The 16,101-nt window shown below is 39.9% G+C and overlaps 2 protein-coding genes across 12 annotated transcripts in view; one reads left to right on the plus strand and one right to left on the minus strand.

Annotated features, from left to right (window-relative positions):
• vdac1 (voltage-dependent anion channel 1) overlaps nucleotides 1-11,949 on the minus strand; it is a 47,982-nt gene extending 36,033 nt beyond the window's left edge. The window contains exon 1 of the mRNA XM_051400655.1: nucleotides 11,939-11,949. The gene's annotated coding sequence lies outside the window, so the exon portion shown is untranslated. The remainder of the gene's footprint in view (nucleotides 1-11,938) is intronic.
• The window catches only part of tcf7 (transcription factor 7), a 74,721-nt gene continuing 64,453 nt past the window's right edge, over nucleotides 5,834-16,101 (plus strand). For 5 of the 11 annotated variants that reach the window (XM_051400634.1, XM_051400640.1, XM_051400635.1 and 2 more), the window contains exons 1-3: nucleotides 5,835-6,370; nucleotides 6,681-6,750; nucleotides 8,294-8,400. In XM_051400634.1, coding sequence (XP_051256594.1) covers nucleotides 6,188-6,370; nucleotides 6,681-6,750; nucleotides 8,294-8,400 — 360 coding nt within the window. In that variant the 5' untranslated portion in view covers nucleotides 5,835-6,187. Of the gene's footprint in view, nucleotides 6,371-6,680; nucleotides 6,751-8,293; nucleotides 8,401-16,101 lie in introns of all 11 variants that reach the window. The other 6 variants (XM_051400639.1, XM_051400630.1, XM_051400629.1 and 3 more) reach the window with 2 other exon arrangements.

A 16,101-nucleotide genomic window follows, 5' to 3' on the forward strand; every position in this document is an offset into this window, starting at 1 on the left:
CCAAACAGAGATATAGACAGTTAAAAAAATAAAAAAAGGGTTTGGGTAATCTCCTCTTGCACACTGACGGATAGCACAAAATGAAAAAAGGATGGCACTTAAGAAGACGATCCTTGGAACGGATTCCTCGGTTGCCAAAGAAGAGAACAGTTTTATAGTTTGAATCTTTTATTTCATTTTTTTAATTTGGCCAAATCTGCCATTAGTTTAGATGACCATAAAAACATACATTGGTATTTCTTCATAACAAATGTATTGAAAATTGATCCTTGGGTTTTTTTTATTATCAAACAACTTTATTAATGTATAATTAACTACAGTTGTGATATTTTCGATGTAGTTGCTGTTTGATTTGTTTTAAGTTGCTCATGATAAGATAAAATGTACATTCATTACATTTTAGATCTTGCACTGGACTCAAAGTCACAAATAAAGAGTTTGCAAATCTTCGCCCACTGATCCTCTACTGGAGACCAGCGATGTGTTTTCAAAGCTCTTTTCCTCCACTGTTTATGTTTGTTGATCTCACCCCCAAAGCCCTGCGCGGATCTGTGATATCAGCTCATAAATGTTTGATAAGGAGCTAACGAAGAGGTAAGGGGACTGCATTCTGCTAAATCAAAAGAGACAGACACATTCAAATCAGCAAACACTCTTCAAAACTTGAACTTGAACAAGCCTCATTATCTGGCAAGATATCAAGTTCTGTCTCTCTCTCTCTCTTTTTAAATTTGGGCTTGTTTTGCTGAGCCAGTCTCCTCCGCTTTCAGTTCTCACACAGATACACGAGAGCCCAAACTAGTATTTGTAGGGTCGGTCAGCAAGTGTTCTCACAGAAGGTGCAGGTTGAGTGCCTTGCTCATGGACATCTTAGACATCTCAAGGATATGGTGAACTGCTGGAGGGAACTTTTTTTCTCCCTGGTCCCCCTTTTTTTCTCTCGGTGGTCTTAAGATGTAACCTTTATTCTTGGTGGTAGGCTGTGTTACAGCTGCTACTCATGTTTCCACCTCTGTGTGCTACTTCTTAAATAAGTGTTTGAAATTCTGAAATGATTCAAAGGTTATTCAGCCTCCTACAGACATCAAACCCACCTTCCCAGGAGCTTCGTGGCATGCTGGCGATGTACTTAACTCAACCTTGTTGTTCAAATAAAACAGGGTTTTTTTACATTTTAAATCCAAACTTGCTCTAAAGACATATATTAGATGATACATAAGAGGGATTCTAATGTCATTAATTTGATTAAAAACTTGATAACCATTATTCTTCAGTACAGAACCTAAATATCATCTTTGTTGACCTTTGAATGTTTTTGGCATGCAGATCTGTGGTTATCTTGCTCCACTTAATTATTAAAAACAACTCTGTCACGATCTTTAATCTAACTAAAACCATGTGATTGCTGAATATTAGCTGTTAGAGTAGATTAGTTTACTGTTTCATAGCAGAAACTGAGACACAAAATAAAACTGTTGAAAAGATTTGTTGAGGTTCAACACTGCTGGCTGGATGCTGCCTTGAAGGACATGGTTTTGATTGTAGGAAAACTACCAATAAAAAGCACACAAGTGGTTCCAGTTAAGAGCTGTTCGCTTGGATGTGGCTTAACCCCAATGAAAGGACATGATTTAATTACTCTGCAGCTTTAATGCGCCTGATGTTTCTTTAGAAAGCACAGTATATAATCTTTTTTTGAACCAACCGTGATTCATCTTTGATGTAAAAAAAAAAAAACATGTTAAAGAAGGAACGTTTCCCCCACCGATGATTGAGCAATGCATAGGGACTCATTGAAATGATCGTCTCATATTAAATGAGTTCTTTACATACTGACAGTGGAGTTGGTGTTTTTGTATTTTGCACTGAGTAGCATCATTTATTTTGCATTGTTAATCATTTTTTTAATAAATGTTTGGGTTCAGGCAAGAGCACAAGATCCTGTTTCCCTTCATATTTCCTGTCACCACTGTAGGGACCCCAATCATTTTGTGCTTGTCTGCCTGGGACCCCACTCAACGCAGGCTGCATATACCAGAGATTCCTTGTTTTATCTGAACAACTTTTAAAGGCTCGAGGCGATAAAATGATCCAGTAATTCACAAGAAGAGAGGTTTTGAGATGACGAAAGTCTGAAAATATACAATTTTATATGGCAGAAATGATCCCTCATCTTTATCTTACGAGCCATCATGGGGGTCCAGACCCCCCAGTTGGGAACCACTATTGGTTTGAGGTGACATTTTATTCTTGTAGCATTTTGAGCATATTATGAATATTTTAACACGCACAAATACACAATTTGTGTCTTTTTGTCAATTGTGAATTTTAACATTACTGCACAGACTAGATTTCCATTAGCTTTAGATAAACAAAAACCTAAATATATTTGCCTTAACTACACTTCCTTTATCACAACATCCACGGCCTTTGTCTTGTTCAGATATAGCACTCGTATCTGTGTCTGTATGTGAAAAGTGCTGGGGTCACAGCAGCTACGCACCCTTTTGTTTTCTGTGTGGGCTGCTTATCTCTTCTATCTGCTGCATGTATCCTTATTTGGCCTTTCCTGCCAGCAGATGATTTCTCATGTCACAACAGTCATTAGAGTGCAAGATAAAAGATGATGAGAAAGGATGCTCTGTGTGTGAGTGAGTCAAAAAACTCTGGACTGATAAGGCAGAGTGGTGTGAACTTAAAATATGACTCTGACCTGACAAGAATAATCAAACCCCTCATAGCAAAAAATACAGTGTGTGTATTGGTGTGTGAAAAAGAGACAGATGTAAAGAGAAAGAAAGTGTTTGTAGGTCAGGACACCTCAAAGTATTTCAAGAGAGAAAGCATGTGCAAAGAGAGAGTGTGTTCATTTCTGGATTGGTGTTTGTGTATCTGTAAGAGAGACAGACACGCTGACTGTAGCCTTCAGCCTTAGGTGAACCTGTGAACCCACGTGATGAATGTGTGTAACTATCAGCACAGATATTCATGGGAAACTGTGTTAAGATCAGAGCGCGGTGAGCTCACGAGGCAGCATGGCCCGCGCAGGAGAGGTGCTGTCTCTCTGGAAAAACAGCTGTCTATATTTAATCAAGGCGAATAAACAAGGAGTTTAAACAACTCATTTATAATTTAGATTTGCATACATTAAAAACGCTCATTTTAATCTTTTTATTAATATGCATCGACGATATTGTATAAATATGCAGTTTTATGCAAATACCAGGCCCATTTTCTGTTTGTATTTAATTCTGTTTCCCAGCTGTGGATCATCATTTTCATTCAAGGCAACCGACTCAGATTAAGTCACGTATTAAGTCACAGCATGGGAGTGTATAAATATTTCTCAATTAAAAACTCTGAAGACCAGCTATGCTACTGTATCAGCATTAAAAATGCATTGGCATTGGGAGGAAAATAGGGGAAGGCAAGTTACGAGTTTGATAAGAAATCACAACTTCAAGTCTACATCTTTGAACTATGTTTTTTTTTTTCTTCTTCTTCTTCTTTCCCTCCTCCAATCTAGTAGTTGCAATAGCTAACACTTTTTGCTGTTTTGGAGGCTGTTACAAAATCTGGGGTATGTAAGGACCAGCCAAAAACATGCTGTGTATCTGTTATTGATGAGTATGCCATGCCTTCTGATGTTTTTTCACAGAATGTCCTACATTTTGCTGTTTCTTGCCTGGGCTGCCACTTTTCTGCCCATGCAAATGAGGAGTTTTGTTCCAAAAAGTGAAAACTACCAACTGAACAGCGTGACGAGGACTGCTGGGATAAGAGAAAAACTCACAACCCATAATTACCAAAGTTATTAACTAACTTGATGATTATGGTACCTCCAAAGAACAGTGACACATGATACATAGTTTTTTGCATTTTGAACAATAAAAATATGGTTACATTTTTCCTTAATAGAGCTGTATGGTAGTTATGAATCCCTTAAAGTATGTTTGCTAATGAGAAAAGGTCGACCCTTAAGCACTCCTTATGAGAAGACACGTGTTAATGTGAACCAATCACAAGAAAGAGGGGGCAGGGTTTCACACGCAAGTGGCAGCTGATAGGATCCACTAACATCACCACAGCTGAAACAGGCAGCCCTCAAAACACACACAAAGTGAAAGCCTTTTTTTTTTCAATGTCTGTTTTGTGTTAATATACATCAGTTTTATAAGCTACCTAAAATGCTGCATGTTGTCAACAACTGAAAACAGTTGATATAAGTACAGGAAGCAAATGCACATTGCCTAGATTTGCTGTTTAGCAGCCCACATGTTTTATTAGCAGGCTGAAGTCACCACACTAGCTTGCTTTATCTTAATATTAGTGTTTATAGTAATATTAATATATTTAATGTATGTGTGCTGATAATATTCCACAGCAAAAGTATGATTACAAAATAGAAGTAATGCCAGATATAAAGGTAAAAAAATATTATTTTTTAATCTATTAAATGTTTATTTTTAGGAACACGTACATATGTGGACCAATGCTGCAATACCAGTCCTCTCCAGATGGACCTTGCAAACTGAGGATGCATTTGATGGGAGTGTAGCTGATTAAAGAAGTAAATTTCATGATCGTGCTGTGGGTTGATAGTTTAAATTTAAAAGATCCTGATGAATGTGCACCCATGTGTCCAAAAGGGAAACGAGGAAACAACCTTTGAAAACATGGACAAAAATGAACTGGCTCCACACTGTAGAAGAAAATCCTCTTCCAGATATTTGAATGTAAAAAGTAGTTTTAGCTCCTCAAAGTGGATCATTGTCATTTATAGATTATTATATTTTTACACCAGTTGATGACAAAATACTAAACAATAGGTAAAGATATTGAAAAAAAAAAGGGTTATGGCTGAGTTTTAAAGTAGTGAGGTAACAATTATTATTTCAATACTGTAAATAATTAAGAAAATCAAGCAACTTTGAGAAATAATCGTTGGGGGTGGGTAGTTGGGTGGGGGTGTTCATTTCCTTTACTTAGACTAAGTAAAAGTAACAATATCACAACCTAAAATACTAATTTAATTTAATTAATTTTACATGCTACTTAAAGTAAGTAAAAGTACCATTAGCAGACTGTACTTAAAGTATCAAAAGTATTCAATGCAGAAGCCCCATGTGAGTGTTATATTATTATACCACATACTTTTAAATTATTGTTGATGAATTCATGTGCATGTAGTATTTAACTGTTGTAGAAGGGCAGGGCGGGGGTTAATTTCAGGTAGTTTCATTTTTATTTTTATAAACTCATGCTTTTTATAAACTTTTATAAGCTGTTGGTGGAGAAGTTTGAAAATGGCATCAAATGGAAATACTCAAGTAAAGCACAAATAGGCTACCTCAAATGTGTGCTTGAGTACAGTTACTTGATTAAAGTGGTGAAATAAGGGAAATGCGTGTGAAAAAAGGAAGCAGATGAAACATAATAATAATAATAATAATTGTTATTATTATTATTATTATTATGTTGTGGTTCTGGTTCTGGTTACAGGAAATAATAATAATATAATGATTATTATTATTTCCTGTAACCATTACATTTGATTGTAATCAGCAGCCCTGATACCCACAATATGGAACAAAACACTCAGATATTAACATTTTGCCTGCAGCCACTCTGCCTCTGCCTCTGTTGCCCTACAGAGGGTAACTACACTTTGATACTTGTTTGACTTCAGTGAAGTTTTTTGTTGGCAAAACGCTGCAGCCGTCTGCAGCCAGGGGACCGTGGATGGTGTGAACACGCCCCTGGAAGTCATGAATAATTCCTGTTGAGCCGAGCTGAGGGAGGTGATGTCTCTTTAAGAGGCTCAGCCCTCCACCGAAACAATCGCAGGCTACAACCCCCCAACAAGTCATCGGACCTGTCAATCATCGGCGCCCTTTGATGTCGGGACTCCTCTCCCTGTCTTGGGCTCAAATGAGCTGTTTGCTGTTGTAAGGAAACATTAGTCCTCTACCAACCAAGCAGCCGGGGGACGACACATCTCAACTTTTTTTTTTCCCCTGCATGTGGTGTGGTTGTTTCTGCACTTTGGAGGCGCCCCAGACTGAGGAGATTTAACAGAAAAGAAGTCCATTGATTCTTTTCCCCCCCCTTCATTTATACTTTTTTATTATTGTTTTGTTTTTTTTAAAGCGTATACTAATATCGCAGGGGGAGAAGGCAAGTAGACATGCCTCAGCTCAGTAGCGGCGGCGGGGACGACCTGGGAGCGAATGATGAGATGATAGCGTTCAAAGACGAAGGGGAGCAAGAGGAGAAAATCCAAGAAAACGCGTTCACGGAGAGAGACCTGGCCGACCTCAAGTCCTCTCTGGTGAACGAGTCGGAAATAAATCAAAGTCCGAACGCAGCGGTAGGTGGCACGGAGTGTGTGTATATGTGTGTGTGTGTGTGAGAGAGAGAGAAAGCTTTATTTTAGACGCTCCTGACAAGCGTTGAATGGAAGCGCTGTGAAATAAATGCCTTCAGGGTTACAGTAGTAACATTTCCAGAAGTTTACAAATGCCACACCGCGACAAAGACGCACCATAGAGTATGATACGGTTGCTTTAGGGCACAATATCGCTCTCTTTGACACTTTTTCTTCGAGGTTGTACCCCCCCCCCCACCTTTAACTATTTACTGTATCTGACCCCCGTGTTTTGTTTGGGTCCCCCTTCCAGGCGGTGAGGCGGGCGCAGCAGGGCGAGCAGAGGGGCTTCGCGGAGAAGCACCGGGAGCATCTCGACGGCGGTAAGAAGAAAACAGTTTCCATACTCGCTCTCATCCGGTTTTGAGTAGCCACACACACACACACACACTCACACACACACACACACACACACAGAAGCGATTAAACCCTCCTCTGTGTCAAAGTTTAGCAGTATTTAAGTCGGGGGGGGGGGGACACGTGTTGCAGCATTAAACTTCAAAGAGTTTGTTTTTCAGGTGCACACTGCAAGACAAGGTGTCCACCGATGTCTTCGGCTCTGTAGTATATCTTTCACATCTATCACTTGGTGGGGAGGTTTCCTCTGTTTTTCTGTTTCAAATCAGCATGCATCAAGGGCGATTCAAGTGGAAATAACCTTCTTTTACGTGTTAGTTTTAACAAGGCATAGTGCAACATGGAGTCTGGGAGCCTCTTGGCCTTTATATATATTCATTAGGATGAGATGATTTCCACCTACATGCAGAGAAAATCAAGCTTCCATCAAGCATTTTCATTATCTCAATGCTACCAGTGTGATCTGCTTGGTGCTTACTTATCTAAATACTTTTTTAGATTTACAGGCTTTTGTCTTTTTGCCAAACCTGGGGTCAACCGGGGTCCTTTAACTTTAACATTAGGCTTGCCACCCCCCAAAAGAACAGAACAATTTCACTTTCCCTCCCTGGAAGAGGGCACATTTAGAGAGATGTATACATGACAGTTTTAATTATAGGCATCAGTGTAGGCTGTACTCAGTTGTGTAACTCATTTCATAAAAGGAACACACACTACATTGTTTTCTTTTGTGCAAAAAATTTTCATCAAACGTGCATTTGCGGTTTTTTGAATACATCTATTTGGAAAGAGGCGGAACCCACAGAAAACAATCGTGCCCGCTTCGAACGATTGCGTGATTTTGTCGCTCTGGCTCTGAAATGTTAAAAGTTTTAGCACCTTCAGAATAGCTCTGCAAACGACAAGGGATTAGGGTGGAACGGTTAAAAAAAAAAAGTTTGTTGTGTGTCTCAGTGTTTGCAAGCAGACCAGGTATAACCTTGTTATAGCTGACCTGCAGAGATGCCTCTGATGCTTAATATGGGTGGTGGTGAGAGATAAATTAACACATAGGCTACAGGAGCTCACGCCTCTCAGGCAAAGTGACAGTTGTAACGCTTTTGTCTCAAGTATTGTAGTCTGTGCTCATGCAAGGATCTAACATGTAGTAACTAGAACACTTGTAAATAGTTGACCTACTTTGTATGCACGTTTTTCTTTTTGGATGTCGGATTTTTCTTTTTTGTTCTGAGGCACACGGCTAAATGCTATAGCAGCATTGTGGGAGTAAGTATCAGATTTTTGATTTTTTTTAATCCTACATACAGCGTTTCATCCACAGCTTCTGTTATTCCATGAGCAACTTTTACTTTTATGTGAATTTTAAATGAAACATGATCCGTCCTCTCGGAGACCAAGCAAAAAGCGTTTGGTTTAAAATAATAAGACAATCAAATGGTCCCATTAAAACATTTTGAAGTTTTTGAGTTGCTAACTTTAAGTTTGTTGTTTTTTCATGTCTGACCTCAGTGTCGAAGCACCAAGATGGAGGCATGTACAAGACGCCGGCGTATCCAGGGTATCCCTTCCTGATGCTGCCTGACCCCTACCTCCCAAACAGCTCGGTTTCTCCATCTGTAAGTCTGCTTCTGTTTTAATTCTCCCGCTGGCTGGAGTACAATGGTCGCTGTTTGTCTCCTCATGGTTTCTTGGGTCAGTAGCTGAGGGCAGTCTGAGGTCCTTATCTGCCCCCTGTTTACATCCTACTTTGGACTCCAGTGCAAGTTTGTGCACTTCAGCTACTATTTGTACTCTTTGTCCAAACACTGTACACATGGTTTTGTGCTTTAGTACGAGTTTCATGTGATGAACCTTCTAATAATATTCAATGTTGGTGGTGAAAGGCAGAAACAGTCAGGGATGGAAATGTTTTGTTGGCCGCTGGCTAGTGTTTTCTATTTGAGGCTGAAGCAAATAGATCCTCAGTAGCCAGAATTTCATAGTAACGAAACAGAGATGGTGTGGACATTTTTTTGGACAAAGGCATAAACATTTCTTCTGAATATTCCTTCTTTTCCTCATAATTTCTATTAAATCTGTTGTGCATCTGGTTTGCAACTTCCACTCACATCAACATAAAAAAACAGTGGTGTCTTTTCCTATTAGTTGTGATCAGCATACTATGGCCTCAGCTATAATATTTTATATTTATATACATATTTTTTTTAATATGTGAAATCTATTATGATTACATGACATACGCCTCTGTCAATTAAGCCCAAGAAACACCCCTTTACCCTTTCAGATTGCAGACTGTCAGTTTGTTTCAGTACAGCTCTCGATCGTGCCTGTAGTTTAATACAGTGAGGGCCGATTTATGTTCAAAGGGGGCAAAAAGGTAGCGTCAGATCACAGCCGCAGTCACAAACTTTACATGAGTTCTGATTTGGCTTTCAACTGTGCTATATCGTCCTCTAACTGCCTTATGAAATAAAGCAGTATTTAAAACATGCTCAGTGCCGCAGTCTCGTGAGGGAAAGCAGAGAAAGGAGCTTGTTTATGTTTACGCCTTTTGCTGAAGTCGGAATATGATCGATGTCGTCACCGTGAACCGTTTCACGTGACGTTTTCCATCTGTTTGTACCGTGCGTGAATGGCAAGAAGGTTGTTGCTGCCTTTAAATAGCTGTTCTGAGTGTTAAACCACTAAAACAAACACCAGAAAGACTCGTGGAAGGATTTCAAGTCTGCAGTATCACTCATCCAGCCAGACAGCCCTAAAAAATTAATCATAAAATCCCTTCAAGTCACCCATAAGAACCAATATCCATGGATAGGCTGACTAATTGCACCAAACATGAGTGGTTGTGCCTAATTCATTTTTCACGTGCTGTGTAATCCTGTTGCCTGAATTAACCCCCTGCTCTAGCAGACAAGACGTTACTAAACAGCAGAGATGCCTGTTTATGAGATCACATGTACTGTAGGCTGATCTAATGCGAGGCACCGTGATTTAGGAATCTTCTGCATCACAAAATCTGCATTATGGCCGGAAAATAGGATTTGCTAATGACACCTTGAAGTCTCTAGTTTTACCACAAAGTCCTCTTCAAAGTCAGGGTCAAGACCCAGCGGGCTGGTTAATGGGAGATTTAAAACGGGTCATTAAAGGGTCAAGAGAAGATGACAATGAAATGATGTTATCTCCTAGTAAAATAATGCAAAGATTCTCTAAAAAATAATATAAATGTGAATAAACCTTCACTTTTAGTGTCATGGCATCTGTGAAAGTTGCTCTGCCACAGTGGTACAGTTCATTTGGATAAACTGTTATCAAATAGAGCTTTGGAATAACTGTGGTTAACCCTGTTTATGCCCTGACTATGACTAATTGCGTTTGTACATGAATAAATATTTCCTCACCCTGTAGTTTGACTTTAAACCAACAGACTTGAACTCAGTCGCCTGAAAGGAATGTTTGGTAGCCACTGTTTTTACATTCTGTTTTACAGTCATTTTTTTTTCTTGGAAAGAAACTCAGAGAAAATAGTAGCTCCACTTGTTCTGGTCTCAGTTTTACTGTTACTGTGCATTTTGTTTGTGAGACCTTCCAGGAAATCACATTCTCCTCAAGTCTGTTCATAACCCTACGCTGTGATTTGAGTATATAATTGAATGAACTGCTAGTGTTCATATTTCCTTAAACATCTTTATACTCATCATTGCATAATACGGCACATCCGGCATCGTGTCAGACAAACACGGTGAGCAAGTGTGATGGTATGCTTCAATGTGTCTCTACTTCTTTCACCTTTTCGTCACACGGGCTTCTCTTTTCTTTCTCCAACCCTGGAGTGCCAACCGCAGAGCCTCTCAAGAGATTGTTTTTGTTGAGGGTGGGATGGTGTTGGTGGTGGTGGAGGGAGGGTGGGGGTTGGTGGGGGCAAGATAAAGAGCACTTTCTTTCCCCGTGTGTCTTCGAGACTCCACACAATGCTCACTTGTTGCTGCTTCCCTTGTAATTAGCCCGCTGGTTGTGAGGCGGTAGCGGCGTATCAGGCCCCGTCTACCTGCCACTTGAAAGGGGCTGAGAATAGTGGTTTAGAGGGTTTGAGGTGGGGGGGGGGGCGATGATTATGGATGGAAGAGATGGATTCGGAACTATAGGTCTGGGAGACTGACAGAAAAAAAGAGCTTGTGTTTGGTGTTTTCCCAGTGTCGTGGTGTTAATATGGGACGGGGCAACGTATGTTACATCTTGGTCTGTGTGTGTCCATGTCTGACTGCTGTTGGCATTATGACAGAGTTTCCCTGTTTAACTGCTAGTTTCTTTTAGTGTTGGCAATTGAAGAAAGTGAAGTAGTTTGTTGATTTTATATTTTTGAGTAATCATTTAGTTTGCAGAATAGTGACGATTTCCCAGAGCCCGAGGTGACGCCTTCAGGTTTCTTTTTTGAAGTGACGAGCGGTACAAAACCCAAAGATATTCTATGTGACAATTAGGTAAAAAGCAGAAAATACTCACATTCAAGGAAATAAAAGCATACATATCTATACATTGTCTGTCAATTAATCAACACATTGTTTCAGCACTAACAGTGATTTTTATGGGGCCTTCTTGGTCCATTTATCTGTTCAGTAATAAGAACACAGACACCAAATCATCCCCCTGTTCCTGCTCCTCTGCTTCATGCTAATATTTTATCAACAAAAAGTAATACATTTGTTTTAATATATGTCCTGAAGGTTGCTAAACAAAAAATATATATATAGATTCAATTTGGCCGGTCTTTTCCATATCTATTTCAGCTGAGCAAGAGATTTTTATTCTGTTTGGAATTGAAATAATTAGTCGGTAAATCAATTAATTGATCGACAGAAAATGAATCTGAGTAAAGATGAATATCTGTGGGTTTTGGACTGTTGGTCGGACAACGGAAAACAATTAAAGACGCTACCTTGGGGCTCTCTTTTGATTACTCAAGAAAATAATCTGTAAACGAATCGATAATGAAAACAATCGTTTGTTAATTCTGTTGCTATTCTATTCTCTTGTGAATGATTTTTGCAACCAGTTTGTTGAGAGACGGTGACGACAATCTTCCATAAGTCAGTTGCAGACTCAGTGTTGTTGGCATTTACCAGCTAAACAACAACATGGGCAGTTTCTCAAAACCTCTGTGTGTTCCCGTCAACTAATTTAATGTGTTAAACTCATTCTGAGAGCATCAACTGAGTGACTGTAAGTCAGATATTAATTATTTTTGTCTGTCTGTATCTTTCCCGCCCCTCCCCTGGGCATTTGTGTGGGGTTATCTCTCATTGTATGTATGTAACTGATCTAATAATTCAATTTTTAAACATTTTTTGGGGCATTTTTTTTGCTTTATTAGATAGTGACAGTAGAGAGGAAGAGGAAAGGCAGAGAGAGAGAGAGAGAGAGAGAGAGAGAGAGAGAGAGAGAGAGAGGATGACATGAAACAAAGGGTCTGGGGCTGGATTCGAACCCGAGCCCGCTGCGGTAAGGCCTTGATGTGTGGTACACACTCTTAACAGTGAGCTACCAAGTCCACTTCTATCTCAGATTTTGTTGTATTTAAATCAGAACACGTCCAAGATGTCCAACGATTGTCTCCATCTGATCTCGACCGTCGGGGGGGCGTCACATTGCATTTCACAGAACGGGAGCAAAAACAAAACATTCCCAGAGCTGCTGTTATTCTGAAACGATTAACATATTATTTTCCACGTTCACCCGAACCAGAATTTCTGAAAGAGACACAAAGGATGCCCTTATTCTTCTGGTATTAATGTTAACATCTCATTTTAAAAAAGGCTTCTGATCTCTGTTGAGAAGTGAAGACTGAACACTGGAGAGGCTGCTTTAAAGTGTATTCCCTCCTTATCCTATTCAGCGATAATACTCATATTACAGCATTTCATGGGACATTTCACTGTTGTTACATTAATGTAGATATCAGCAATCCTTTCAGAGGAAGTGGCCAAAGAGGGAGATTTGTGGGATTCAGAGATATGACTAAACTCCCTCAGCTTGTTGTCTTTGGATGAAGCTTTATCCGGAGTGTGTAAGACAGTGCATATTGTGTTTGTGTGTGTTTGCTGTTTCAGTTCATTACACTAAGTAATTTGTATGTATCTATGGTTTTGGCATGTCTGTTCTGTGTGTGTGTGTGTGTGTCTCCATCTGCGTTTTTTCACCCTCCTCAAGTTTGCTGCCGTAGGCTTGTGTTTGTATCCAGGGTTCATGGTGTGTTTTATGCACTAATGTTTGCTGTATGGTTTGTGTGGTGTGTGTGTGTGTGTGTGTGTGTGTGTGTGTGTGTGTGTGTGTGTGTGTGTGTAGCCAGAGTTTGTGGATGCAGCAGTGTGTGTGTTAGACCATCGCTGGCTGTGTGTGTATAATGCTGTGGATTACCAGCAGACCGTGTTTTTGAAGGGATCATGAGTCTTTGTCATCTCGAGGAGTCAAACCCCAGCGGAGGGGAGATTGTCAATAATAACTGAGCATCTTCCTCTCTTCAGCATCCATCCATGTTTTTTCCCTACTCCCTATATTTGCCTGTTCCACCTATCCATCTCTTTTTTTTTTTATTGGTACGTGCTGCCTTCTTCTTAGCAGGTTCTAAGCATCTGTTTGCTCCAATTCAACTTAATTTCATGATTTTGTTTTATTTTTTAACTGTGACTGTTAACTTCAACCGTAACAACCATTAAAAGGCGGAAGATGGAGAAGCGACAAAGCTCAAGAGTCCCCATTAATTTTGAATTGCAGGGTGGCATTTTGAGCATTTTGCTGAATCTCTACCAGCTCAGGGAGGGCTGCTGTGTCGCTGAGCAAATATAGGTTTTGCCATGTTGATCCATAGTTAAGTTATGGCGGTGTTTGTAGCTGTTGTTCAGCGCTTGATTATGGTTTGTGAAGGAGTTTCCATAGCTCAACAGAGAGTGATTAAATAGAAGAAGGGATAGAGAAAAGGAGAGAGGAGCTGGGAAAGGAGAGAGAACAGAACAGAGTATCTGTGATTATTGCTATGTTGTGGTCTGCTTGTTATTAATATTATGACCATAACTTTTTAAATAAACATCTTTGCATTTACACAGATGACTAAGCTGCAGTGTTTCCCCTAAAATGTCTGGTATTAGTGGGCAGTGTTGGTTATTAACATGGTTGGAGGAGGCACAAATGTGTTTGTAATAGACCGAATTCCATAAGTTGGTTCCTGTGTCCTGCACTTCTTTATAGAATAATAATCATCTTTATAGTTAACAATTGGTTGTTGGCTCAAGCTGCACTTCCTGCAGCTACTTCACAATAAAAGCTTATCAGTGTTAGGCTGGTGGAAGGCTTTTAATTTGATGCATCACATGAATGTTATCCTTGCTGTGGTTGGACTTCAGTTCTGATGACAGGACAGCAAAACTTCTGTGTCCTGGATCAAACTCAGAGCAGAAAGAAAGTGGACATCAAATTGGCTGATTGTTGATGGAGATTGGTGAGTGTTTGGCTCTGAATTAGTGGGTGGCTTGTCCACTAAAACAAAAAACAGGGGCTGTACATTTTCGGAGGTGGCCAATGACTCAAGCATAAGGAGTTATATGTGGTTAGTGGGTAGATTTTCGAGTATTCAAACTAGATTAGAATCAGTAACCTTTAATGGCCATCCTTTTTATTTAATAGTTCAGCTTGTATGTCTGGTTTGTTTGGAGAAAGCACAAGTTTTTGGGATGAGGTTTGCATTTAGAGCAACTTTTAACAAGCCTGAAAAAGACAATGAAACATGAGACAGAGCCACGAAGCTCTCCGTAGAACAGTTGATTAAGACACTTCTTGTTTGCAGCCTGAGAGACGGTCACCCTGTCCGTGTCTGCAGGTCATTGTCTGAAAATTGAGAAGCAACAAAACGCAGCATCTGATATTTGGTGGTGTGCAGTTTTATTCACTGTCAGAGAGGCTGTGAAACTCCCTCTGATGTGGAAGCTGTGGTCACAGGAAGACGTCAACAAGCTCAGAAGACAACACGCCACGCTGAAACACTCACTATACCTGGACTGTAAAGTGCTTACTGTATTAACCAGTTGATTTGGGAAGAGCAGTAAAAATGTTTCTTTAATTGTTGTTTGACATGTATGTAAACTTAGTCACTGGAATTTACAAGCTGGTGTTAAACAGCTCAGTGTTCAGTGTCATTGTCTCGTTTGGGGGAATTTCCTCCTCATTTGACATTTCGTTTCAGACTAAAATTGACAGGAAGACTGCTAAGAGACAGTTCACATGTTTGGGAAGGGTAGGGGTAAAACTTCGTCATTTCTAAGACTCTAAAGGCTCAACTGCAGTGTGTTTTGAAATATGTATGTATCTTAGCTTTCAAAATGCCCCTTCATGGCTTTCTCTCAGTCAAATCAGAATTTCCATAGCGTGCAAGAAAAGAGCAGTTTAATCATATTTACCCACTGTTAATGTCTTGAGTCCATAAACTCATATTCCTCCTCCTCTTCCTCGTATCCATTCAAAAATCGGCTGCTGTTGCTACCAAGCCCCCCCCCCTTTTCCTCCCTGTATCTCCCAAATAATACAAAGTCGATCCTCCAAGATCAAGGGAATGGCATGTGTGTGTGCAAGTCTCTAGGATCTTGCCACTTCCTTGTTTCCCATTGTATTACGGTGTTGACAGGGGGGTTGTTCAGCCAGCCCCTAGTCCCTTGGTTAACAATGGCAGCAACACAGACTGAGGCCTCCCTAATCCCCCCCCTTCATACAGACCTAGGGGCTTGGATGAGCAGCGTTGGGGCCTCCCTGCCTCTGACTGGCTATGATAAGGGCCCCCGCCACTCAGATTTAAGAGGCCTAAAAGAAAAGCAGCTTTCACTAGAAGGCAGTAAAAGCCGGGGTCGGAGGGAAAATCTTGGATCTTCAAATGTCTTTTTAAGGACGGTTTGGTTTGTTTGTTTTTTAAATACATTGCAATTGTTGCGATGTATGTAAGTGGAAGATTATGCTTGTATGAAATGAGGTTGATGATAGCAGAGCAAATCTCCATTATTGCTTTCAGCCAAAAATGCAAAAATCCTTTTTCTTTGTGTTGAGATCATGAGCGCGAAAGAGAAGTTTCCTCATTCACATCACATATATTTTAAGTTATTATGTCATTATTTTGTATTTGCTATATTAATATATAGTTAAATCAGAGAAATAACATTTATCTTTTGATTGAAGGTTCAGTGGTTTCCTTATCCGATGATGAGTAGGAGTAGGAGTTTAAGTATTTGATTAATCTGTAAATAATTATTATTGTTTAACTGATCATTCGTTTGGTCTAG

Source organism: Dicentrarchus labrax, unplaced genomic scaffold, assembly GCF_905237075.1.
Source record: "Dicentrarchus labrax unplaced genomic scaffold, dlabrax2021, whole genome shotgun sequence".
Lineage (NCBI taxonomy): Eukaryota > Metazoa > Chordata > Actinopteri > Moronidae > Dicentrarchus > Dicentrarchus labrax.